Genomic DNA, 27,006 nt, shown 5'->3' on the forward strand with positions numbered 1-27,006 from the left:
AAATCTTAAAAAAAAAAAAGATTTCTTTAACTTTTGAAGAAGGGACTAAAAAAAGTAAATGAGGTTTTTAGAATCAGCTTACAGAATAAAGTTTTATTTTTAATAGGAAGAACCACATTACTGCTAATTATGATATAATGAAAAGAAATAGTGTCCATATTAGAAAGTAGAGTTGCTATTCTTACGTATTGATAGGGGATTGATTGCATTAAAGGTCTGTATTCTTACTGCCGCTGTTTCTTGTTATAATGAGGTCAACTTTTCCCCTTGTTAGTCCTGTTCTGGAGGCTTCTGTGTTCTCAGTGGGCACTGTGCTGCTAACTGAATCGAGGCCTCAAAGTCCCGCTCTACTTTCGGGAGCCTGGGTCACTTCTTAAGCTCTGAACACCTTGCTGCTCCTTCCCTGCTTTTTGGGGGGAATGCAGTAAAAAGAGAAGGAGACCTAATGACTCATGAGTCACTCACGTGGAGGGTGACCTGCAGTCGTGGTTTGCCTGGGACATGGGACTTTCAGTGATGAATCGGGGACAGTCTCAGGCACCTGGGACAAGTCGATCACCCTCTCAGATTAAGCTTAGGGACCGAACTGGTGTAAAAGCTAACTCACCGCGTCTTTCACTACAGCTTGTGGGCAAACTGCTGACTCTGAGCCTTTTCACTTCCTGTGACCTCGGAGATCTCTGGGTGTCTTTAACCTCCTTTTCCCATTTAATTTTTTTTACTCAATGGGAGCCTGTGGGTTTCTGCAAATCCTCAAATAAGTATCTCAAAGCAGGGAGAAAAATCATGTTTATAAATTATGAAAATTCCAATGACCATGTGGCTCCCTTGCCCCCACCTCTTCCCAGCTACTGTCACTTAACTCACTCTGGGTGCTCATCCCTTACCCCAGACCTAATCCTGTTTATGGACTTGGAGCAGTTTGAGAGTCTCTAGCCTGCTTCTCTGACCTTGTGCCTCAGCTCTGTACTTGGTGCATGCTTCTCCACTACTTTTTTACCCTAGACCCTTGACTGGGTCCCCACTTGTCAATGTTTCTGTACCTTGCTACCTGCCTTGGTAATCTAGCAAGGGTCCACTGTCTCTGTGAATGGCATGAGGTGTGTGTGGGGGGGTCCCGGCTCCTCCAGCATCCCTGATATCCTGACCAGCCTTGGCCTGCTCTTCTATCCATGCTTCTGGGCTCTGCAACTCATTGTGGCCAGGCCACTGTACAGGAGCCTCTCCAGGGACCACCACCCCCCGCCCCCTGCAGGGCCATCCACATGTATAGCACCTCTGGGAGCTTTACGAGAAAGATACCCCTCCAGGCAGATAAATGACAAAAAGGTGTTCCGTCTAGGATGACCAGTTAGAAAAAGAGCATCCTTTCCTTGGGCAGCCTGCAAGGCACGGAGCTTGGCGGACAGAGCCTTGGCGGGGTTTTAACTCCCCCTTGCATCCGTGAGCTCTCCTCCTCACTACAGACTATCCGGACCAGCTGCCACCAATGCCTGGCTCAATGACATGCTTTGCTGATCTGGACAGGTTTTGCCCCATCAGAACCCTGAATCTGACCCTGAATTTGCTCTTTTTCTATCCTGCTCCCATTCTGCCTCTTTCAGGTCACTCCCACTAGGTTCTCATTCTTAACCTGATGGTGTATAAAACGTAATGCTTTAGCCTGTCAAGATCTAAATAGATGCCACTCATTACATAACATTTACCCTTTCTATCCACTATTGTAATGCAATTCCATTTTAGTATTATAAAACCTACTACCCATTGGCTATAATGCTTTGTTACATTTGATCTCCCCCAATTTCTGGATCAATTTTCTAGTCTTTTCTATTTTTACTTTTTCCCCAAAAGACGTTTAGCTTGGGATAATCCTATTTTCTCTTTCCAAAGACAGTGGGGGATTCTAGGATAGAAGACCACTTCCTAATACACCTGGGACTTCAGGCCTAGGCCAAAATGTACTGTTCCACACACCTATGTGAAAAAGATAGAATAGTAGTACCTCCTAAAAGCTGGGGCCACAACAAGTGTAAGAAAGAGAAGGTGTGTGGTCTAATAGGGCGAACATTCCAGTTCTGGGAGGAAGGTGGCTCGGGAAAGGAAAATTCACCCCAGACAGATACAGAGAAAATAGAGAGCAACCATTTGGATAAGCTGAATCACAGCACACTGAGCTTTTGGAAACTTATCTAGCCAAAGAGACTCTTTTGTTGTTTACAGCTGCAGGCTCTGAAAGTTGAATCAATTAGATACAAGTTGCCCGATGAGACATACAATTACCCCTAAAGTTTGAGCCTGACACAAATCCTCCTCAACGGTTACTTTGCGGAAACAAATGAAAATCACCGTGAGGAGAGATGGTAGATGATTTTCATACCTCTGTTACCCTGAAATGCAAGCCACTTGACGATTTGGGGAGCACTGCTGTTTTCGCAGTGTCACCCTTTCATAGCTAATTGTGGGCACAATAAATACAGCATGGAACACACGAGTACTTAAGAGGTAATTTCAGTATAACCTCCATAGATATGTATTATGTAACGTGCATAAACATGCACATAGATTTAAATACATATATATTTAAGACAATAAATACACACATAGAATTAAGATACAGAATCAAAGTTTATGAAGATGGTTACACACAGTACTTTTGTTTGGAGAATGCCAGTTGCCTTGAAATTCCTAAGCATAGGCAAGTCTATGCTAAGATCAAAACATATGTATATGTATATGTGTGTGTGTGTGTGTGTGTGTATATATATATATATATATATAATTTCTGGCCAACCAAAATAGCTTAACAAATAGAAACAATTTCTCTAGGGTGCCTTTCCTCCTTAGAGTACTGTGTAAAGGATACAGGAAAAGTCTGGAAAGAAAAGCGTATCTGCACGCACACACCCCAGATGGGGTTGAGTTTCTCGCGTATGACAAATGAGTGCTAGTCCACTAATCACGGAATCCCTCGTCTTCCGTGTCCAGTCCTCCTCCCCCAGACAACTTCGTCAGGTTCTACCCACTGGCCCAGCAGATTCATAATGCTCCCTGCTTGAAACGTGCCCAAGTTCTTATAATATCGCCACATGGTGTACCGTGGTTTCTCACTTTCCACAGGCTTCCTATGAGGCCCGGCAGTGGGAACAGTAGCCTACTTACTTGTGTTTATCTTCTGGAGAGAGATATGCTTTTCCAGTTGTCTCCTCAGCTTCACTTCGGCTCCATATTTCCCGGTGGTCCCATTGTCGGCCAGAATGAAGTGGGAATGCATGCTGTTGAGAACAGTGAGCTTGCTCATGGGGTTGGACATGGTCTGATATGGCCGGACGACCTGCGGGATTTCAAAAGGAAGAGGACGAAGTTAGAGGAAAAAGAGCAAAATACGAAAAGGAGAACCAGAGAGAGAGGAAACAGAGAGAGAAGGATAAATCAATTCTTTGGTACAGTGAAAACAGAGTTTACATCCTCTTCCTAATGGCACTGTGGGTAGCAAGTTTTATGGTTAATGTTCCCCAGTCATAGCAAGATTATACTTGAAGAATAATGTATTTAAATGCTGAGTACAGAAGCTAGAGCTTGTGCTCTCATCATACTCAAAAACTGACATGTGAAGGATTGGGTCATTGTAAGGTCAATCTTTCACTTGCTGATAAACCACAAGTAATTTTAACGTTTACTCTATTTGTTTTTTCTTTCTCTTCTCCACGATGTCCATACTCCCAGGGGCACAGCAGAGCAATCATGGTTCTGGAGTGGGGTTGGCGAGGGGGTTGGGGTCAGGGTGATCTTTTCAGTCAAGCCCATTCAGTCATCTGAAGGTCTGTTAATTCAAAAATCAACACTGTTCTTATTAGACACCTTATTTAAGTGGAAATGTTGAACGTCAGACACGTGTCTTGTGAGATGAGCGTGAATCAACATCTTCATGTCTGTCTTTGTTGTTGCATTATTTTAATTTCATCATGAATTATATTACTCAAAACACAGTAAGTCTTTCAGATTTTTGAAAGCAAAAGAAAAGCAAAACCTATCGTGAGTTAGAGTTGCTAGTTCTAGATGCTTTATAGACATTATCCATATTCCTTGCAACAGTCCTGAAAGGTGGGTGCTCTTACCTCATAGACGGAGAAAGGGAATTGGAGATAAAATAGGTTTTTCAAGAGTTTCTTACATACAAAACCAGCACTGACACCCAGGTCTGATTCCACAATCTGTGCGTGTTTCCCTCCCCCACACTGCTTAGACATGATGGAAACAAGATGATGTTTTGGAAATCCACTCCTAAAATATTTAGGTAGAGACTTCACTCAAGACTATGAGAAGGAACATTCAACAAGCTCATTGTTACAAGGCCCAGTACAGTTATCCCTGTACTGAATCATCAGAATTGACAGGGCAGAAATAAATGCCAGTGGGTTTTTATTTCTGTGCCTCTGTGCGGTATGTCCATTAATTATGGAGTGGAGCTGCTCTTGTTCATTTTCAGTATGTGATAACTCACCATGAAAAGCTGTAGTGAGATTGAGTAGTTTGTTAAAGAAATTACAAAGTGATTTAGTAAGGGCAGTCTTTAATAGTAAAGATCTCATAAAAGTCATTTTTTAAGATCTGGATTCTGATTTCAAAGTCCATTTCTATGTGCCTGGCACACAGTCTACTCAATACATAGTGAATGAAGGGACAGGAAACTTGAGACAGGCATGCTTTTGTTCAAAACTGGAAAAAAAAAAAAAAGAGAATCCTCTCTTTTCTGAATTGGTTGGGAGTTGATCTAATCTAAATTTAAAGTGTGTAATTTTGAGCTTTTGAAATATCCTTCATTCCTTTTAATGTATGTCTTGTTAATGTAGCATTAATATAACATTAATTCATAGCTTCATTTTAGTTGACTCTTAGTGATAAAGGAGGCTCATAACTTTTTGATTATTGTTTCCAGTAATGGATGGGATTTTTTCCAGTAAAGGAGCAGTATTCAATTACTCCTTTGTCTAGATGAGTGCGCGAGCGTCCCCCAAAATACAGAAACAGTGGTTTGCTAACTCCATCCTGAGTTCTTTATCACTGGAAGAGTGGGTTGCTTGTGGTTGAAATTCCCATTTTGTTGTTACTCATTTTTGGTCATAAAACATTCATTCTACAGCAGAGTGCAAGTTAATAAATATTAATGCTTTGTTGAAAGAGGCTTAGTAGAAGGACTTTCGCCTATTCTTAAAAGTGCCTCCGCATTGTGCTTTTGTACATAAGAAAATGCTTTAGTTACTATTCTCTATTTTCTGAGAAGGTCCCCAAGGCTCCATGCCTAGGAGGAAGAAGGCCCAAATTATTTCTTGGAGAGGCAGGGAACCGTGAATTTTCTAGAGGTTAAACTATGTGTGATAGTGAATCCTAAATACTTGTTCTAGTTGAGACATGAGAACACATTTTCTAATTCCTGGGAACCTGATTAAAGACCATCAGTGAACATGAAATTTTCAAATGAATAAGGTACTGAAAATAATTCTGGACCAACTGACATACTGACCACAACCTGAGAATGACAGAACATCATTAAATCATCTAACTTTATTCTATATGTCTGTTTCCTCCACCACAGAATTCTAAGGATAGTGGGGCATCAGTCTTCTGAGTTTTGACCTTCTTTTCATGTGGAACATGGCATACCAGCTCTTTGGAAATGCTGTTCCTTTGAATCAGTCATGGCAAGACGGTCAAGTTTACAGTATCACTCGTGAATTTTAATTTCTTCATCTTACTGCTCCCCATTTTGTTTGATCTTGTATGAAGATAAGTTATATGTGGTCATATTTTGGCAGAGATTTTTGTCTGCTGCACAAGAGGGGATATACATCTGAAAAATAAGTAAAATGCCCTAATTTATTTTCCTGTTGTCACTGGAGGAAGATCTGCTGAATCCTGCAGAATCCTGAACATATGAGCCATGGAAATCTGTCTGAATCCCATGAGTTCTGCTAGTGGCTGTGTAAATCTGAGGCCCACGTTTTTAATCTATAAAAGGGAAATGAGAAAACCACTTACCTCATGGGGGTTAGATGAGATTATAGGTGCAAAGCACCTGGCACTTTGCCTGGTTCCTAGCAGGCAATCTATAAATGTGAATTCCTTCCCAGGCTCAGCTTTATTTTACCAACTATAAACTTATCTTCCAATTGCAAGCTAGTGACCAAAATGACATGATGACAGACAAATCACGGACTTCCGTTTTCCATAAGAGATTTGAATCGATCAATTTAAGTAAAGAAAAAAAAGTGAGCAATCAATTAGCAAAACACACAGAGTATTTTTCCTCTGTTACCTCCTCTCAGGCCATTTAAGAGGGCGATGCTCTGGAATTATTTATGCACAAGCTGCAAAGTTGGGAAGAACTTCCCAAATACTTCCAGAGGAATACATTTTGGTCTAACTTGCCTACAAAATCTACTTAATATTCTTCATGACAAACATACCAACAGTCTATTCTTGTTTGAGTTATAATTTGCATATCTACAAAAGACTTGCTGATCTTCCTGTTATGGTTCTCAAATAGGAAAAAAAAAATAATGCCTTTGTGTCACATGAATACAAATGAATTCTTCCCTCTGACAAAATTTTGGAGGTAATGCATCCACTTGCATTGTTAAGAGCTCACAAAAAAGGGCTTTTGGGAAATGGGTGTGTATGTGTATGCGCGTGCTCACGTGAGAGCTTAGCAAGAACAGCTGTGACATGTTTAGGTCTTGTAGGTGTGTTAGATGCCTCTAGCATGTTTCTTAGCCACTGTTTTTTGAGAGAATCAAGCCCTAATGCTCATACATAATGGGTCACCTCTCCTAAGAATATAGGATGGTCCAGATTAGGTACCATCTTTGAGGGAATTAAGAAGAGAGTCATTCAAATAATTTTCCATGTTCATATTTCAGATGCAGAATCTGGGTTGATAAAGGTTGAATGGCAACTGAAAGGCCTACATATCATGTGACCTTTCATTATTGGAAAATATGGAATTGTATATACCTAGAAGGGAAATTTGCTTAGAAATGGATTTTAGACACTTTGCACTCTTTGGGTATCATGGGGACTACTTCTAAGTAATGACATTTTGTCCCTTTCTTGTCCCTCAGCGGGAGATGGGAGAATTCTGCCCTTTTTAATACATCTATATCACTTTGTACTGGCTGACTGATAGAATTCTAGTTCCAAGGCCTCTGTATACCTTGACTCTGAAACAAAGAGGCAATGAAATAGAAGCTGTTTAAGAAATTAGTGACGGTGGGGGCACCTGGGTGGCTCTGTCGGGTAAGCAGCTGACTCTTGGTTTCCGCTCAGGTGGTGATCTAGGCCATGGGATTAAGCCCCAAGTCGGGCTCTGCAATCAGTGGGAGGTCTGCTTCTTTCCCTCTCCCTCTGCCCCTCTCTCCACTCTCACTCTCTCTCTCTCTCTCTAAAATAAATAAATAAAAATCTTGGAAAAAAGAGATTACTGAAGGTGAAGGCCCTTGATGTAATGTACTTGTAGAGTCATTATCATTGCCAGGGGCGGATTGATCTAGAGACACCATGGAAAATCTGAGCATCCTTTATGGGCGAGTGTCAGTGTGCTGCATTTCTGAGCCATGGATGGGCTTAAGTGGATCATTTTGGAGCTGATCTAAGATACCTGCTTGAGTTTTCCTAGCTATTTCCATTCATGTTCCGGTCTCACTCAGGAGTATTTAGTGGGCAGTCAGGAGATAGGAGGTTCTAGTCCCTCCACCTACTAATTTGTGACCTTGGACAAGTCTTTCAACTCATTCCTTCCTTCCTCTATTCATGCATTACGAATGTCTTGAGGAAATGTATGTGGTAAGTATTGTGCTGGCTTGAGGAGACATATAATCTTGCACCTAGGTAATGTCTTTCATTAAATGTTCAAATTACACGTATTGAAAGAAATTTTTGGATGGCAGTTTCCCATCTATAAGGCAGAGGACTTGACCGTAGTTTCCGAGGGCTTTCTACCTCTAAGATTGAGTCTGGACAGCCTGTGTTGAAAAGTACATTTGCTTCTTCCAAGTTAGTACAGAAAAAGGACACAAAGGTGGTTCACTCCTGTCCTGGAGCCTCTTCCCTTTTCTAGTGCTTTCTACAACGCAAGGGCAGTTTGCTCATCTGCAACGCCTTTTCTGAACAGAATTGAACTGAGCTAAATTGGGTTTTTGCGTCATCAATCACAGGCCTTTGGCAATCCCTGAACTTATGACCTGATGAGGTATGTATCAACATGCCCCTGGCAAGTAGCAGGCTAGGGGAACGTGTGGCACACCGAATCATTCTTTCCCTCCTAACAGCACCATGATTTTAATTTAGGCAGGAAGAAAATGAGGATTTATTGATCACTTAGTATTTGCCAGGCACTACGATCAACAATTTCCCATGGATTAATCCATTCCGTGCTTATTTTATGGGCAAAACTATAGATGCTCAGAGAAGTGAAGTCTTTTGCCCAAATCTGTCCCACTAACACTCTTTCCTCTAAATTTACACAGCACGTAGATCTTAAATTCCTTTATAGGCTGGGAGACATTTAGAGGGAAGATGGAGGACCCAGCCTGATTTTAAATTTATAAAGCATATTATGGTGGGTTTTGCTGCTGGACATTTTTGCCAGTGGTTTAGCTGAGCACTAAAATCCTTATGACAGCTGATCGGATTATTTCCGGATGAGTCATCTAGAACTGTAGAGTATGCAGAGGTCAGGAGAGGCAGCAGCAGGTGGCAAGATGGGGTTTGTGCTTTGGAGAAAGAGAAACAAAAGGGATGGGCAAGGTTCTCTTAGGATCAGGCATGCGTTTCTGAGAAAGATGAGGGGATATTGCTGAGACTTGGGCAGCATCCTCTGTGTCTGAGAACAAGGAACACAGAGACTTGAAAGGAGGAGATGAAAACCGAATAAAGAAAGGCACTGTGTGTCCTCATAATCCTAGCGAGGCCTGTGCTAGCAGGGATGCTGGGCTGGCTGTTTCCTGTTCAGCCAGCTCAGCTGCAAGTCTAGGTATAAAGCAGGGTCATATGAAACCCAGATGCTGCCTCTCTGCCCAGCTATGCAAACAAGAAACCAGCAAACCAGGCACCCATCCCGGAGAGTGCCCTGGTACCTCAGCTGCATAATTCACGCTAAAATCCACAGGTGGAACAATGATGTCTTTCTGCAGCATTTTCAAAACATGTCCCTCAACTCATGAGCTTGCAGAGGGTTATATCATCCTCATTTCAGGCTCACCTCCCTTTGCCCTGTCCTGAGTGAAGCCATGGACTGTCCAGGTTAAGGGCCTATTTGCGGTGGAAAAAGGCCCTTAAGTTCTAAAAGGGGTTACTCGCTTCAGAAATCACCATGTATCAGTGGGGTGGTTATAAAATATGTTAAAAAATTCTGTGAAAATCTTCCCTTCCAGTCTGCGGTCTTCAATGACTCACTTCTAAGAAATAGAATAAAACAGAAGTGATGGTGTGTTGACTTGCAAAACTAGGTCACAAAAGGGTTTCTTTTAGCTCTGGATCACTTACTCTGGGGGAAGCCAGCTGTCATAATAAAGCAGCCTTCTGGAGAGGTCCACATGGGGAGGGACTCCTACCAACAGCCATGTGAGTGAGTCATCTTGGAAAAAGGTACTGTATCCCCATTCGATCCTTTAGATGATGCAGCCCCAACTGATATCTTGACTGCGACCTTAAGAGAGACCCAAGCCAGAACCGCACAGATAAGCTACTAATAAATTTCTGACCCACAGAAACCGTGACACAATCAATGTTGTGTCAAGCCATTAAGTTTTGGGGTAATTTGTTACATAGCAGTAGATAACACAATAGTATATCATTGCTATCTTGAGACTTCAAAATGTATTCTCTTCCTTCTATTCTGGATTTGCTGGTGCATCGTAATTCTGTGACCTCTAATGCCTCCCTGCATCCTCCCTGGGCTCCAGTCAGCTCTGGTTCCTGTTCTCTGCTGGGTCTATGGCCGCCATCCTTCACTCTCACTGCCCATGTCTGATGCCTCACACCATCCTTTCTCATTGGGCAGACGGCCTGACCCCCACACCTACACGCCTGCCGGTCGGGTGACCCAAAGCAGGTTGTTCTTTGTGTCTCAGCATCTCCGTATGTCAATGGAGATTAATAGTAATAATAATAACCACTTCATCAGGGGTACTGTAAATATAATGAGATACAAAATGCATGGCACGATGCACATATGAACTCAGATAAATGATCGCTGCTCTGATTATGGAGAAGTTGTATTGCATCATGGGTAAGGATGTGGTCTTGGGAGCTGGATAGCATAGGATGAAATCCCAGCTATGTGACTTATTAGTCATGTAACACTGGGCAACTTACTTAATCTTTCTGTGTTTAGTTTTACCATCAGACACAGAAGGATGACAGTGATACTAAAAACAACAACTCCTGAATGCCATTATGAGAATTAAATGACCGTCTATGATGTGTGCTGAAACATATTAAGCTCAACAAAAGTGTTGCTATTATGATTATTGTTATTTATTATTTTTTCAGTGATAAATGATAAACCTCCACGCTGAAACTTCAATATCCTGCCACCAACCCTTTTCATATATCCTTTTTTCTCTTCTCCTTTAGTTATAAGGATACAGATGGTTCCTATCCCCTTTAGCTCTGGACCCCATCACCTCAGGGCCACTCTAGGACTTATTTCATCAATTCTGTTCTCACTATCCCTATTTTCTCCCCTATCATCAACATATAAACAAACTCGGGTCTCTCCCTTCTTAAAGAAAAATCCCTCAAATTACAGCTCCCTTCAGCTACTTACTTCTTGTCACAGCCAAACTTCTAAAAGGTTGGTTTCTGTTGGCCATCTCTACTTTTTCACTTCTCCCTCTGAAACACATTGAATTGTGACCTGTCCCTTCATCATTCTTCTGAGACAGTTTTGACTAGTGATGCCAATGAGACCTGTTTTGATAAAAGGAACGAACACTTCCAAGTCCTCATCCCCCTCAATATCTCAGTTGTACCGGGTGTTGCCCTTCACTCCATCCTCCTGAAGCACATTGTTGCCTTGGCTTCCATAACACTCTCTGGTTTTGTGTCTACCTCTTGGCCCTTCTCTGTCATCTTCTTTGCAGGCTGTTTTTCCTCTGCTCAACCATCAAATATTGGATACCATCAGGATACAGGTGTAGGCCCTCCTTTTCCTCACTCCAGACACAGTCCCTTGGCAATCCCATCCACCACAATGGCTTTAATTGTCATCTATACGCAGATGTGGCCCGAGTCTGAGTATACAGCCAGATGTTGCTCGTAAGACTCCACCTCCTGAACTTACTGTCCTGCTGGACACTCTTCACATAGATATCTCAAAGCAACTTTGAAATCAACATATCCAAATCCAAACTCAACACTATCTTCATTGAAACTGCATTCCCTTTGTTATTGAATGCAGCCCAGAATTGGAATGTGGTCTAGGGTTAGCTAGAGTTGGCTCCTGTATGACTGTAACAGACTTGGATGAGTCTCCTTGTCTCTGAACTTCTCCTCTCTCATCCTCTGGAAACATCTTATATAACCTAGACATGGAAGTCCAATAAAGTCCATGAGAGAACCATTACTGGGAAGTTTTCTGAGCTTACAATATGAAGTCATATTTGGCTTCCTTTAGAAACAGGTGACAAAGACACTGAGCTGATAACTACATGAGAATTATCAATCAGGTATGTTATTAAACTTGATTTTTCTTGGCTTGAAATACAAAGATGGCATCGAAAGAATACTTTCCAATTAAATATAAGAACTCTTAAAGGTTATAAAAATCTGAGAATAAATGTACAGTTTAGGGGAAAATAGAAGATATCATTGAATGTCATGATAATTTAATAACCACATAAGATGATGTGTTGGAAATCTTCCCAAATACAATTTTCATCCTCAAGTGAAAATGAAAAGTGCTTTTTCTTATGACCATGTCTGCATTTTTAATTTGGCATGTGTTTTGTTAGCCTAGATTTGAGAAAAGACAAATTATAAAGGTTTCAGGAACTGCTCAATTACCTGAAACAATTCTGGTCAGACTGTTTTCTAAAGTAGGGAAATGTAAGGCTACAATGAATCATGTAAGAATTGTAATTCAATCGAAGTTCTTTTCTAACTTGACAATGGGGATACTTTCATCATCTATCCAGATCAAGAGTCTCTAAGGGACAAAGAAAAGGGTTGTGGTCATTCTTATGGTCTATTTCTTAGTTCAATTTACAGGCATATGATATTTGCCAGTATCTCAACTAACAATAAAAACATCATTAAATATTTTCTTATATATTACTTGGCATACTACTAGTTAAGCGTATGAGCTTTGGAAATAGTGGCTCTTGGTTCTAGCCCTTATTTAGTTTCCTTACATAATAATACATACTTCATAAGGCTAATGTATGCAATCACAGAGCGCTTCCTCAAATAGGAGCTCAATAAGTTGTAATGACTATTATTACGATTATACTCATACAAGTTATATAAAGTTAGAGCAAGTGTTTTTATAGTCCACTTAGAGATGAAGGAATCAACTCTTACAAAGTTTTAGGTCACAGATCAGTACCTCATGTTCATGCAAAGTATTATATTAGTGGTTCACAAGAAACAAAGAAAACAATTTACTTTCTATTTTTGAGGAAGTTTTACCTAAATTGGGGAAGAGGATGGTTGTAAGAGAGTTAATAATCAGGGATATGACATTATGGGTAAAGTTAGTCATGGAAGACATCTTGGTGGAAGTGAGCCTTGAGCTCAGTTTAACTGAAAAGTAGATTATGGGCTGTAATAAAAGAACAGGGCAGTAGGAATCATATGCAGAAATCACAGAGAAGTAATAAAACTTGATGGCCGAACAATATTCATTTTCATTTTTAATGGCAGAACAAAAATTGTTACCATCTCAGTATTCATAACATTATTTCTCACCAAATTCTGTTGTTTTGATCTATTAATTGGAGGTTTGATTAAACAGAGTAGGAGTATTTAAATTTAAAGAACCAAGGCTAGTTCATTACTCAGTTGGGTGGATCATGCATCTCTCAAAGGGGTTACAGAAAAGCCTGTTCTCATTCCAGTCTTCTTTGTCCCCATATCCAATACGTAGAAGCTTCACCATCCATCTCCCACCCTTGATGTAATCTCTTAATTACATTAAGAGATGTAATTTCTTAATACATAAGAAAATAGTTTTGTATTTAGATGCTTGATTTAAAAATGCCTTTACAGTTACTAAAGTATGATCAAGCTTAGGGACGTGTGTGAAGATGAAATTGTGGTAAAGTTGTGAACTAGGTAAGATGTATCATTACTTTTTTTTTACGTAACATTAATTTTCCTTATAGCCTGAATTTCATCATGCCCAATCTGTCTTCATCGATATTTCCAGAGGACCTGCTACAAGTGAGGCTCTAAGATGAGCTCTGAGAAGCCAAAGATACATGTCCTATATCTGTAAAGCCTCACCTAAGGTCTAGCTAAGAGATAAGACTTGAAGGGCGGTAGGTGCTTCAGGATTTCTAGAAGCAGACCCAGGAGAAAGTTAATTTTTCTTTTTTATGTTTAGGACTAGTCTTTGCCTTTCCGGTGCTCATCCAAAGGGACAATCAGCGCTAGCATGAATAGTAACTGCTGTGTCTACCGCTTCTACCAATAAAATAACTATAGAACCACCTGAATGTTCAGCTTCTGAAAGTGCTCATTGGAGAGTCATCCCCACAGAAAAAAAAAAAGATCTTTATATTCTATCAGTTTGGAAATAAATTTACCGTACTAGGATATTAGGCATAAGAAATGGAGCTTTTCTTTTCTTTTTTTTTTTTTAAAGATTTTATTTATTTACTTGACAGAGATAGAGACAGCCAGCGAGAGAGGGAACACAAGCAGGGGGAGTGGGAGAGGAAGAAGCAGGCTCACAGCAGAGGAGCCTGATGTGGGGCTTGATCATAACGCCGGGATCACGCCCTGAGCCGAAGGCAGACGCTTAACCGCTGTGCCACCCAGGCGCCCCATGAAATGGAGCTTTTCTTTTATCCTTATATTTTTATTTCAAGTAAGTTTCTTAGATTTCCCTTGACATTTACTTTGTGCCACTTCAGCCTTATTCCGGAATATAGACATAGACTAGACCAAAAATATAATTTTTAAAAAATGAATACGATCTGATAGAATTCTGAAGTGGTAAAGATTTTTAATAATATGTTAGATTTTTTTTTTCTCTGCTACCTGATGTCTGATGCTCTAAGGTTTATTTTCCTGATGTTTATTACTGTAAGTTTGATTCTATAAAATGGGAAGAGAAGGACAGAAGGCACTAAATTAGGCTTTGAAAATTCTTAAAACTGCCTAAGAAGTTTATCAGATACTTCCACTTCAGTGATTTTTAGGGGGACTTTCAAATGTGACCACTAATATTTTCTTCAAAGACTTCTTTTTGTGACAACTTAGCACCATATTCCTTTTTAACATTAGAATAGTTAGCACATATAAAAATCTCCCTCAAACTGTGTCATATATCCTGTACACTAAAAACAGCACTTTTGGTCCAAGTATTTTACAACATGAAGGACAAATTCTATTGCTATACAAGAGCCTGAGAAATCCTATGCATATTCCAACTCCCCAGTTTGGGTGGGGGGGGTTGTACCAAAGTGGTTGAAATTCAATAGATTTTAGTCACAGATTTATTAGGAAAGTGAAATCCAGCTGTTTTTTCCGTGCTCTTTATAATCTGTCAATGTCAATCCTTGTCTTGATGGTCTCTCTGTGGGTTCGCTTATATCGTTGTGAGGCACGGTTTGCCTCTATTAGCCCCCTGTGATCAGGCAGAATGACTGTGCACATTTTACTGAACATGAGTGGCTCCTTCCGTCCTCTGCGTGGGGATCAAGACTATTTTTTTCATTGGGAAGTCAGACAATGTGACTAAGCCCCAATGGCATAGACCTCTGTAAGTTCCTATTGGCATCAAACCGGGAAGAAAAATGGGTAGAAAGAAAATAAGAGTAAAAAGGAGGAGCGCAAGAGGAGGTGAAATCAGAGGAAAGGAGCTCGAGCTGGAGGAAGATGAATCAGGGGTTATTCTTTCAACTAAGCAAGGCAAGTCAATGGGACTAAGTACTGTCTTTCTGGGCTTACCTAGAATTTACAAGACACACAAAATGACACAGAAAGGCAGTAGGTCAGCATTGTCTGCAAATGTTCAGGCAACTGAGGTAATTATTTGATTACTCTATCTTTAATAAAGAAATCATCAGCTTAGTTCCAAAATGGCTTCCCCCCACACCCAAAAAAACTGAATAAATGTAACGCAGGTTTACAAATAGAGATCCTGAAGCAATGAACATTTAAAAATGACTTCTGAATCATCACGACATTTTTAAATAATTAAGTCGTTTGTTAATAAAACGCACTTGTTCTAGTTCACCATCAACTTCAAAGCCAGCTTGGAATCTGAGGCAAGCATTAACCCAAGTATATTTCATCAAAGACTAGTTTCAGATACTCTAAAAAAAAATTAGCAATGCTTGTTTTTCCAATCAGTTCTGCCTGCATATCACTTTGGAAATTGCTGCTTGAGATAATCAAGTTGTGTGTGATGTAAAACACCCAGTAAATTTTAGTTAAGAGACTATTACACTGATAAAATTAACATCTCATTTCTTATCCCAGGTTTTCTAGATAAATTAGTGTTTCCACAGGTAATTGTGTAGCATTGATAAGGATGCCTCTTATCCACTGAAAGGCCTTAAAGAGTGTTTTACTGCATTTCATGATGTTTGATTTTATATTCAAGGTATTTTGCATTGTATTAAAATTGCAGAGGCTATATTGCATTAAAATAAAATGGTTTTACTATATTGCTGCACAATAGAAGAAGCGATTTAGTTAATTCTCAAGCTCTTTGAGTTTTGGGTTCAGACAGACCTCATGGTACTTGGAAAACCTACTGAGTACATTTGTTATAGCCTGTGGCAGGCCTCGATTGGGAGGAGAAGACTATATTGACCTTATGTAGAGATGCAATGATCAATAATAAATTGTTAAAATTATTAGGGGAAAAAAGCAGTGAATAAAGTATGGCAATCATATATATAGTTTAACTACAATTTCTATCAATTGGAATTTTGAGAAGTCTTATATAGGGGAAAAAGTCTGGTAGTTAGTAGGAGAGAAAACCCTGTAAGGAGGTTGGGGATAACCTGTGTGTGGTAAACAAAACAAAACACAACACAACAAAACAAAACAAAACTCTAGAAGAAACAGAAGGAAGATGATGACTCAGAAAAAATACGGTAAGTTCTCTCTGGCAAAAACTGATCTGTCAGTGTGAGGCTCTGAACCTGAGAGAAGGAGAGAGGTTGGCACCTTGCTGAGTTTGGTCAAGGGTTTCTGAGGAGTTTCTGGGCGGGAAATCAAGAACCCAACTGTGCCCACTCCTTACCCAAGCATTCAGTGAATGAAAGGTCACCTGGGGAAACTACAGCTGGAATGGAAAGAATCTTCCCCTGGAGCTTTCCTGAGCTAGCTGAAGGGCACTCAATAAAGAAGCTGGAGGCTTTGGGTGTGAAGGTCCCCATTTAACGTGACAGTCGATGAGCTCACATTGCTTTATGTTACTTTGTGTTAATTAATCTCAACCAAACTGCGCCAAGAGCACTTGTAAGATTTGATGGGTAAGGAAAGACCACTGTTTGATTCAAGCCAAGAGGGTAGTTAGTAAGTCTTACTTAGGATCTTTTCTGATTGTAAGAATTGACATTGAAGTTTATATAGATAGATTTTGGAAAATATATGGTCTTCCAACTATTCCTCACATGAATTTCATTTTGGGAGGTGGGGACCAAAAGAGTATTACAATATGTATATTTTGAATTCTAACTTTATTTTACTCTTTTGATATCCCTTCTAGGAGAACTCATGGACAGGGGCGGTTTCTATGACTTACATCTCTTCCAATTAGGTCCTCTTGGTTTTCCACAATTCCCCAAGGGGCAATGCCTATGGTACATATCTTCCCTCGAGACTTAGACGCATGGTCCTTTAAGGCATCTCCAACATGGCGAATAACACCTAAGAGGAAAAAGAAGTATTACCCTTTCTTTTAAAGCAATTACTCTACATTGTTCTAAAGGAAATTATGATAAATGTGTCTCGCAAGGTTAAATGCACTGAATATAAAATTTTGACACATTTCTACATAAATGTTCAGAAGAGACCATAAATTTGTGGCTCTAATGTCAGATGCATTTGTGGAACTTGTATATGAAATCTGGCAATGGATTTCTCATTCAACTTTAATTTTTTTCCTAAGAAAAAAATTAAAAAGCATCCAATCTTTAAAAAACAAAACAAAACAAATACAAGTCTTTAAACTTAGGGAATCTTTTTCTTGTACTATAATGAGATTCATATGGCTGGGAACCAATACACGAGTATATCCTATAAAAAGCACCATACAGAATATTATATGAAACAATACCAGAGTTTGTGTATGAGTTAGGGTCCTTCAAATAGAGTGGTTACTTAGATCAGATCTTGTTAACCTCGATTTCATACTTGTAAAGAAAACCTTGGCATATTCTATGGAAAATTTATGTTGAAAATATATAAATACAGCTTTGTAGCTTCATCATTCTAATTGTTTTCCTCTTCTGTCATCATGGCCTTCCCCATTACCATGGCCTTCCTCACCATAGTTATAAGTGAAAATATTCAGTTTATAAGATGGCAGGGAACCTATTGCTTATATTTTAATAAAAATAAACTGCATTTAAAGAAGATGCAATTTCTAATCTATTAACCTCCCTCCCAAGTAATCATTTTTAGAGAAGATGTAAACTACATTCTCTAAGAAAAGTTGTATCCACTTATCACAATTCCACCCATTCCTCAAGGAAAAAGTCACACCTAGTGCATCTCCTATAGGAAGGCTGAGTTGGATTTGATTTTTTTCTCCCTTTAAGCAGCATTGCAGTTTGCGTATCTTGAAATGCTCGGTATGTTCCGTAACATACTCTTCTGTGAGTCACAGTCACATATGAGGGTAAACTCCTTATGAGGCAGGTTGGGGGGGGTCAGCATCTTCCTTCACCTTCACATGCCTCAGGTGCTAGCGCAGAGTAAGGGCTCCAACACTGCACGGAACTGACCAAGCACGGAAAACGCACCAGGCAATTTAATCATGGGAGAGGGGACACATGTGTGAATCATGCCATTCTGAGATATTCATAAGATCAAACAGGAAGACCCTCCTTTTTTAAAAAAAATCAAATCAAATAGTCTAAATAGCACTAATCCATATTGAGCCATGCTGGCAGTGTTGACAAGAATATCAATTTCACTTGGGAGCTTATCTAGGGATCTTCTAAAATAGAGTAATGGTTAAAAAAAAAATACAAGAGGTAAGCTGGGAATATCAGTGTTCATTTTCCCCCCATTTACATGCAAAACACCTTTCAAGGCCCGTCAGGGACAAGTTTACCCTCATGGTATGCTCTCCATCAACTACAATCCCACCGCTACCTCTTACCTAATCTGAGACGCCACCATTAGAACCTAACTTGGGTATTGGATTGAACGCTAGCCTGGGGTGAGGCCAAGATGAACTCGGGTTTACAGTATTCATGCTGTAACGTCTTCTTTTGATACTGGGTGCATTTCATGAAAGAAGGAAAGTAATAAAGAACGTTCCAAGTTCCCAGAAACAGAAGACTGTTAAGAGTTTCTTTTGAACCTTTAGAAATCTTTGAGTGGGTCTATAGACGCGGTGCAGACGATGCCAGGAAAACACAAGACTGAACGGTCACGCGTGAATGAGGCCGCTCCGCTGAAGGAAAGCGGGAGCCTAAAGCCCGAACAGCCACTGAAAGATAACGGCTCTGTAGATGTTTGATTACTACCAAATAAACAGCAAAGAGCTGACGGAGCAGGTCATTCTAAGATCATTGCAGTTTCCAGACTGAGTCAGGAATTCACAGAACAATGATGAGCCCGGGCGGTCAGCAGAGTTCACAGCTCAAATGCGCCTACGACGTCGCGAGCTGGATGGTCACAAATTCTAGGTATAGAGGAGAATTTTGAGTGCAGGTCTTGCTCAAATACTACCCAAACTGCACACAAGTGAATACACAGTCTTGACACAACTTCTTATTTAAAATTATTACTATTAAATCAGACTGTTCTCCAACTCCAAGTGTGTGCGGGTTGCACAGACTTAGAGCCTCAAACCAAGTTTAAATGAACTTACTGTAGAATTACTTGTGCATTTTCAGTCGGCCCTCCTGACTCAGGCTGGCGAAATACATCAAAGCCATTTACAGGCATCCATTCCATTATCTCGTGCACATTAATAATGTGCTGCATGTAAGCACTGCACTGTAAGCGGCTTTGTGAGAACTGATTTGACAGCTTACCTGTATCACAATATAGAGAAACTCACTTGGGAGGAGAAAAAAAATGTTTGGAATTCAGAGTGTGATGTGTCTTCTATTGGTGCGGGTTGATTTAATAAATTATTTTAAATAATAAACACACAGTACTCCAGACTTCACTGTCACAATTTATGTCCCAGATGTAATGGGCATTTTACGACGATTAAAGCTATTTGCCTCAAACTTAAAATCACTTAAAGATCAGACACAGGGCTTCCAATTTAGAGCAAAGGTTATTTAAAAAAATTATTGGATGCTTCTCTGGCAACCTGAGGTATTGAAAATATCCTGTGAAATTCCATTAGTCATGTTTACAAATTCTAACAAATTCTGTATAGTCGAGTATTAAACATCCCAACCTGTTTCTCAGGTGTAAGTAATTCTTCTTGGTGGAGAAGCAAATATGGACACACGGGGATGAGAGATGAGGTGGGGGATACAAATATATTTAGCCTTAGGAGAAAATGGTCTTAGTTACAACATTCTCATGGCCTTAGGTTGCTTTTCTCTGGTCCAACTTCCAATTACCTGTGTTAACCCCTCCCGTGAATATCCACGCTCCAGTTGTCATGGCCGCTTTGATGAGACCCTTCCCAAAGACTTGCTTGAGTTTTGGCTGGAGTTCAAAGTTCTGCAGGCCCCCGTGCACAGAGATGAGAAGCTTGGGAAGCTCCAGCTGCCATTCCTTGGTCATCAGGTGCAGAAGGAGATCAGGCTTTGTATCGAAGGACACTCGCACGTACTGGAAGAAGAAGGGCCACCGATTAGGGAGACAGGGCAGGGCTAGACAGGCGGGGGCAGGGTGCTTATCTTTACCAATTCCAGACGTGTGCAGTACTTGGAGAAAACCTCTCATGTGAAATCTGATTTTTTGAAAAAAGGCAAATCATTTTCTTTCCCAAGAGAGTCTTCATTTGATGAAGGGATTCACCATTTTTAAAGGTTTTCTTGAAATTGTGATTTATCACAAACTTTTAAAATGGCTTGATTTTCTAAAACGCAGTGCAAGAACAACTTTTCCCAGTTATACCCACTGGGCCTACACAGAACTGTTTCTGTGACCCTGTTACTTTGAGCGATTTTGAAAAATTCTGCAGTTATACCTCATGTAATGAGAATTTTAAAACAAAGTAACAGCTGACTATATGTATTTAATCTATAATAACTGCATACCAAATATTTCTTTATCTTTTAAAGAAGACAAGCGACAAAAGGCACGCCAGTCATTCTTGTGGAATAATCGAAAAAAAATTAAAGTGTATATTAGATTTCAAGGTATTAGCAGACGCACCTGGAAATAAGTATACTAAGTATATATAAATGAGATGCTGTAAATACATACAATAATAAACATGTGTATAATCATATACATACTCATTTAAGTCTCAGTTTAATTATATAAAGATTTCCATCTTTAGCTGGAAACAACTGAAATATTGGGCAAATATATCTGAAAGCCTTTTGAAATGCATGGCTGAGAGGGCAGGAAAAGAGCCAATATTCAGATTCCCAAACGAAGTGAAGCTGGAACCTCAGGAGACAAGGAAGGACCAAAGTAGGCTTTGGACTTGAGGGTTTCTGCTAAACCCTGGCAGATGTGGGCACCTGCTTTACTGGCTTTATGCAGTATGGACAAGTTTAACAGGGGACCCCATGTAAGCTGGGATCCTTTAAAGGGCTCCATTCTCAAGTGTAAGGAAGAAAAAGATGAGCAAAAGTCTGATGCACAGAAGAGGAGAGCAAGAAGTCTTCCTGCTTCTACCTTGGTTCTGAGCAGTTGAGGAGAAAAAATTCCCCTCTGATTATTTATAAACCAGGGGGCCCTCACAAAGGCTCTGATCCACATTCACACTATCGGCGTGGCTTGAAAAACACCAGAGTATTTGTTTTAAAATGGTTCTGGCTGGGTAATGGCTCCAGATAATCAGCAGAAGTGAATCCAAAACCTCTGCGGAGGAATTAAGTCCTGAATCTAGAGCTTGGAGAGCTTCCGTGGGAAAAGAAACATTTCATAGTAAAAAAATAAAATCACGTCTTACATAAGGAAATCCAACAGTATGAATGAGAACCAAAAGAAATAACAGGTAGCAGAATAAGATCCTCAAAGATATTGAAATATTCAGAGAATATAAAATAGCTATACTTAATATGTTAAAAACACAAATGAGATTATTGAATGTTCAGTAAGGAACAATAGACTATGGGGAATGACCAATACCTCTGAAAAAGAAGCAAAAGCAACATCTAGAAACAAAAATGTACTAATTTAAACGAAAAATACAATAGAAAAATTAAGCTACAGATTAGACACGCTAATGACAAAACCGGAGAAATCGACCAGATGCAGCCCTAGAAAGACAAAGGAATTGAAAACAGAAGCAAAATGAAGACCTTGGAGGAGATGATATGAATTCTAGATGGAAGTGAAAGAGATACTGGGCAAGAAGCAATACTTGAACAGATGCTGGCTGGGAATTTCTGAGAAATATTGAAAGATACAGATTCTCAGATCCAGGAATGTCAATGGATCCCAAGCAGGATAAATAAAAACAAACACCACTCAGAGATCCTCCCAGAGAACACCAAAGGGAGGGAAATAAAAAACCTTCAAAAGCTGCTAGAAAATCAGACAAATCACCTACAAAGAAACAGTCATTGTGAGACAGAAGGTCTATTCCTCAACAGCAAAAGTGGATGCCACAAGTCAGTGTCTTCAACGTGCCAAGAGGAATTATCTGTCAGTGCAAAATTCTATATTCAGCGCAAATATCTTTCAAAGATGAGAGCAACTTATAGACATTTGCAGACTACCCAAACTGAGAATTTATCTCTAGCAGACTTCCCTGAAGGAAACTTAAAAATATAGATAGCAGGGAGAAATTACATGATCCCAAATGGATGATCTGGGATACAAGAAAGAATCCCTAACAAAGACAGTAGCAAATACACGGTAAATCTAAAAAAGCACTGGGTATAGACTATAAAATGATGACAATATCCAATGCATGGTGGGAAGGGCTAGAGCTAAAGCACAGGACAATACAGCATTTCACTGGGTGGAAGTTATCAAGCATATTTTTGGATCTAGGAGACCCCATTGTTGTAAAACCCTCAGAAATGATGTCAATTCTTTTGTTAAAATGCATTTTAAAAATATTTAGCTGAAACGTGATGCAAAGTAGAAGAAAAAAGGAAAGCAACTTGACAACATTAACTGCATCACCAAGAAATAGCAAAGAGCTAAAGTTTCCTACATACATATATCAGAAATTCAAAGAGGTGTTGGAATCTAATAAACTGGTTCTATATTAATTTAATCTATGCAACCACAATCAATTCCAGAACGGAAAGGGTAAGGGTTGGCAATTTTAGCTAAGTACATTATACCAACAGAATTTAACTAGAGCTTACAATAAGAGAAGTGGCATATTTTGTGGACAACCTTTCAATGCAGAGGGCAAGAACCTTCCGATATGTATCAACAGGAATTTTCAGTAATTGTGCATTTTTGTGCCCGGCAAGGAGCCTTGGGGCTGAAGAGTGGGTATTGCACTGGTAGAAGCAAGCACAGTGTTTCTTAAATAAAGGCTACGTTATTATCTCTTGGTTGTTATATTTATTAGCTCATTGAGTGACTCTAAGAACAATATCTAGATAATAAATGCTGTAAGATGAAAGAATACAATGTTTTCTGTGCCTGTGCACTGCATCTATGCCACTCGAGTAGTTAAAATTTGGCGGCCCTGCTCAATTGAATTTATGTCATTTTGACTAATTCCAGAAAAGTATATTTAGTAAAATAAATTAGAGCTGGGACTCCCAAGGCTTCCAAACTATACAAACAAAAATGCTTAGTGTGGGAGATGGAAAAGAAAAAATTGTTTTTTAAGTTACTGTCCTCTTATACCTTAAGTTACCCTCTTATACCTTCAACTCGAGTAGTTAAAATTTGGCGGCCCTGCTCAATTGAATTTATGTCATTTTGACTAATTCCAGAAAAGTATATTTAGTAAAATAAATTAGAGCTGGGACTCCCAAGGCTTCCAAACTATACAAACAAAAATGCTTAGTGTGGGAGATGGAAAAGAAAAAATTGTTTTTTAAGTTACTGTCCTCTTATACCTTAAGTTACCCTCTTATACCTTCAAAAAAGAAAAAAAGAACCCCAGGAAAATGACCGAAAAAAATCTACTGAATGTATTAAAATTCCTTTTGAAGCAGCCTAATCTTCTTCCTAGTTGAGAGAAGCTTGCTCGTGATCACAGAACTCTTGTTACTCTGAGTGCTCTAGTAGGGAATGAACGACCTTGGATCACCTTGGCCCCAGCTCTGCCTTACAGATAGGGAAACAGAGGCACTCGCTGTCTGGTCTGTGTAAGGTCACATTGCTGGTGGGCCCTCTTCATATATTTCTTTCTGCTCTCAGTTTCTTAACTCTACTGAGAACCCCTTTCCCCAAACCCCAAATCAAGATTGTTTTGTATTTACTGTGCTCCAGCACATACATTATCATGAGTCCTCCCAGTAATGAGAAGGTTGGTGTCATCCACATTTCACTGCTGGGGGACAGAAAGGATCCATCAGGTTCTCAAGTTCAACTGATAGTTAGTGGTAATGACAGGATCCATGGCCTAGGTTTGCTGACTGCAGAGTCCTTGCTCTTGACCTCAAAATAAAAATGCCCCTCTCTTCTCCTTTTCTTTCACCTACAAGCAGTCTCAAAGTTCTAATGGTCCGTTTCTGAAAAGAGTGTTCTCAACCAGGCTTTTCAGTTGCCACTTTAGGAAAAAATTCTCCTTACTAGGATGTCAGTTTGGATTATGGCAACAGCCTCCGAAAGGCTTCTCAACTCCCTGCCCTCAGCAAGACACCAACAGACAGTTATTTCCCCAATTTCTTTTTGATCTCACTATTTCTCAGTTCAAAGTGTTACATTATATGTAAACTCTCATTCTGCCNGTAAAAATGCCCCTCTCTTCTCCTTTTCTTTCACCTACAAGCAGTCTCAAAGTTCTAATGATCCGTTTCTGAAAAGAGTGTTCTCAACCAGGCTTTTCAGTTGCCACTTTAGGAAAAAATTCTCCTTACTAGGATGTCAGTTTGGATTATGGCAACAGCCTCCGAAAGGCTTCTCAACTCCCTGCCCTCAGCAAGACACCAACAGACAGTTATCTCCCCAATTTCTTTTTGATCTCACTATTTCTCAGTTCAAAGTGTTACATTATATGTAAACTCTCATTCTGCCTGTCCTGGTCCTCCCTAATTTGGCTTGACCCCATCTAGAGGTGCTTCCCCACTTCTCTCTGCATTTGGCTAATGCTGTTCCCTAAGTCCTAGACCACCCAGTTTCTCCCTTTCTCATCTACAGAAATCATTCTTATCTATCGAAGGCTTTTACCGACTTTTCCTGACAATGCAAACTCATATCGACACAGCATCACTCTCAACCTAACCCAACTGGATTTTTTTTCCTGGTTGTTTCTTGCACTTGTCAATTTTACCTGCCCATGTTGCAAGATCTTTGAGGGCAGGGGCCATGTTTGACCTGACCGTGATTTTTGATAAAACTTTCATATTGGCTATGAAGTAGTCAATCTCAGAAATGGAAGGNTTCTTATCTATCGAAGGCTTTTACTGACTTTTCCTGACAATGCAAACTCATATCGACACAGCATCACTCTCAACCTAACCCAACTGGATTTTTTTTCCTGGTTGTTTCTTGCACTTGTCAATTTTACCTGCCCATGTTGCAAGATCTTTGAGGGCAGGGGCCATGTTTGACCTGACCGTGATTTTTGATAAAACTTTCATATTGGCTATGAAGTAGTCAATCTCAGAAATGGAAGGGAACTTAGAAGTATCTTAAGAGGGGTGCCTGGGTGGCTCAGTCGTTAAGCATCTGCTCAGGGCATAATCCCAGGGTCCTGAGATCTTGCTTCTTCCTTTCCCTCTCCCACTCCCCCTGCTTGTGTTCCCTCTCTCGCTGGCTGTCTCTCTCTCTGCCAAATAAATAAATAACATCTTAAAAAAAAAGTATCTTAGGAATCATGGGAACTAGAAATCATTGCGTTCAATTGTTCTGCTTTAGGAAGGACAAGGAGAGCCAGGAAAAGTGAGTACTGGGACCTCCGAGCTAGCTGTCTAATAATCAACCACTGATCTAGTTCATTATTAAAGCGACAGCTGCACTGAAAACTCTCGGTGGAGCTGTGCTTCTCACAATTTAATGTGCACAACTCACCCGGGGACCCTGTCAAAAATGCAGGTTCCGATCCAGTAGGTCTGGGGTGGGGCTTGTGGTTTTGTGTTTCTGACTAGCTTTCCAGGGACCGCATGAGAAACAAGGATTACAACACTTCCCTAGACCAAAGATTCTAAGTGGTGTCCTGTGTTTCTCATTGGGCCAAAGGATAGAAAGAACACTCAATAGGGGCGCCTGGGTGGCACAGCGGTTAAGCGTCTGCCTTCGGCTCAGGGCGTGATCCCGGAGTCCTGGGATCGAGCCCCACATCAGGCTCCTCTGCTGGGAGCCTGCTTCTTCCTCTCCCACTCCCCCTGCTTGTGTTCCCTCTCTCGCTGGCTGTCTCTATCTCTGTCAAATAANTGTCTCTATCTCTGTTGAATAAATAAATAAAATCTTAAAAAAAAGAAAGAAAGAACACTCAATATTTTATATGAAACTCACAGAGAGGAATGCGGGAGATACTGGAGAAATTACTCCGGCTACAATAAATAAGAAAACACAGCCATTTTCAGCTACTCAAATTATCTCCAATGACCTAATCCCTGGAGAACAAAAGGCAAGATTTTTTTTAAAGGAAGAATTTAAATGAATCCATTAATTGCTTTTGTCATTGTTATGGTTCAGTAACTCAAATGATTTGGGGGGGGAGGGGGCTAATTAAAACTAAGGGATAAAATGACACTTGATGATGATCCGAAGATGTCAATTTTTAAATTATATTCTTATCCCCACAACAAGCAGGGTAGTCGGGGAACTCTCCAGGTGCTTGTAATATGACAGCTAACTCATGTGCTGAATCAGCAGCTTCGAGGTCATTAATGGCTTTCCCCAGAGCAATAATAAGTGGTCAATGTGACTTGAAAGTAGGAGCTATTTTGGTGGACAAGATAAGCAATTTTGACTGTCCACCTGTGAGCACATTGATTGCTAAGGGATCACCTCACAAATAACAAGAAATCTTCCAGGTGGGTATACTACATTTTGTCACTTGGGCAGAACTCCGACGTGGTGAGATGAGCTTCCGTTTACAGACCTTCCCGTCACGAGCAGCATCACACTCTAGCACCAGGCACAGGCGTGTGAGGTCATTCGGCCAATTTGGGAACCTTCTCTTATGAAATGGGGGTGATCCTGACCACCTCACAGGACACTGTGAGGACTAAATTGTGGAAAATCACCTGGTACGGCAGAAAAACCAATAAACGAAAATTGAATGAAGGTTACGGACACTCACCTTGTAACTGACTTCTGTGTACAACAGGTTCCCGCAACTTGCCTTAAACTCTGGAGCAG

General features: G+C 40.1%; 1 protein-coding gene across 17 annotated transcripts in view; it reads right to left on the reverse strand.

The window, feature by feature from the left end:
* The window catches only part of TRPM3 (transient receptor potential cation channel subfamily M member 3), a 774,831-nt gene that overhangs the window by 217,220 nt on the left and 530,605 nt on the right, over nt 1-27,006 (reverse strand). For all 17 annotated transcript variants that reach the window (XM_034646697.1, XM_034646707.1, XM_034646703.1 and 14 more), the window contains exons 4-6: nt 19,998-20,211; nt 16,985-17,109; nt 3,160-3,331 (exon numbers count right to left, since the gene is read on the reverse strand). In XM_034646697.1, coding sequence (XP_034502588.1) covers nt 3,160-3,331; nt 16,985-17,109; nt 19,998-20,211 — 511 coding nt within the window. The remainder of the gene's footprint in view (nt 1-3,159; nt 3,332-16,984; nt 17,110-19,997; nt 20,212-27,006) is intronic.

The sequence above is a fragment of the Ailuropoda melanoleuca genome, chromosome 17, assembly GCF_002007445.2.
Source record: "Ailuropoda melanoleuca isolate Jingjing chromosome 17, ASM200744v2, whole genome shotgun sequence".
NCBI classification, from domain to species: domain Eukaryota; kingdom Metazoa; phylum Chordata; class Mammalia; order Carnivora; family Ursidae; genus Ailuropoda; species Ailuropoda melanoleuca.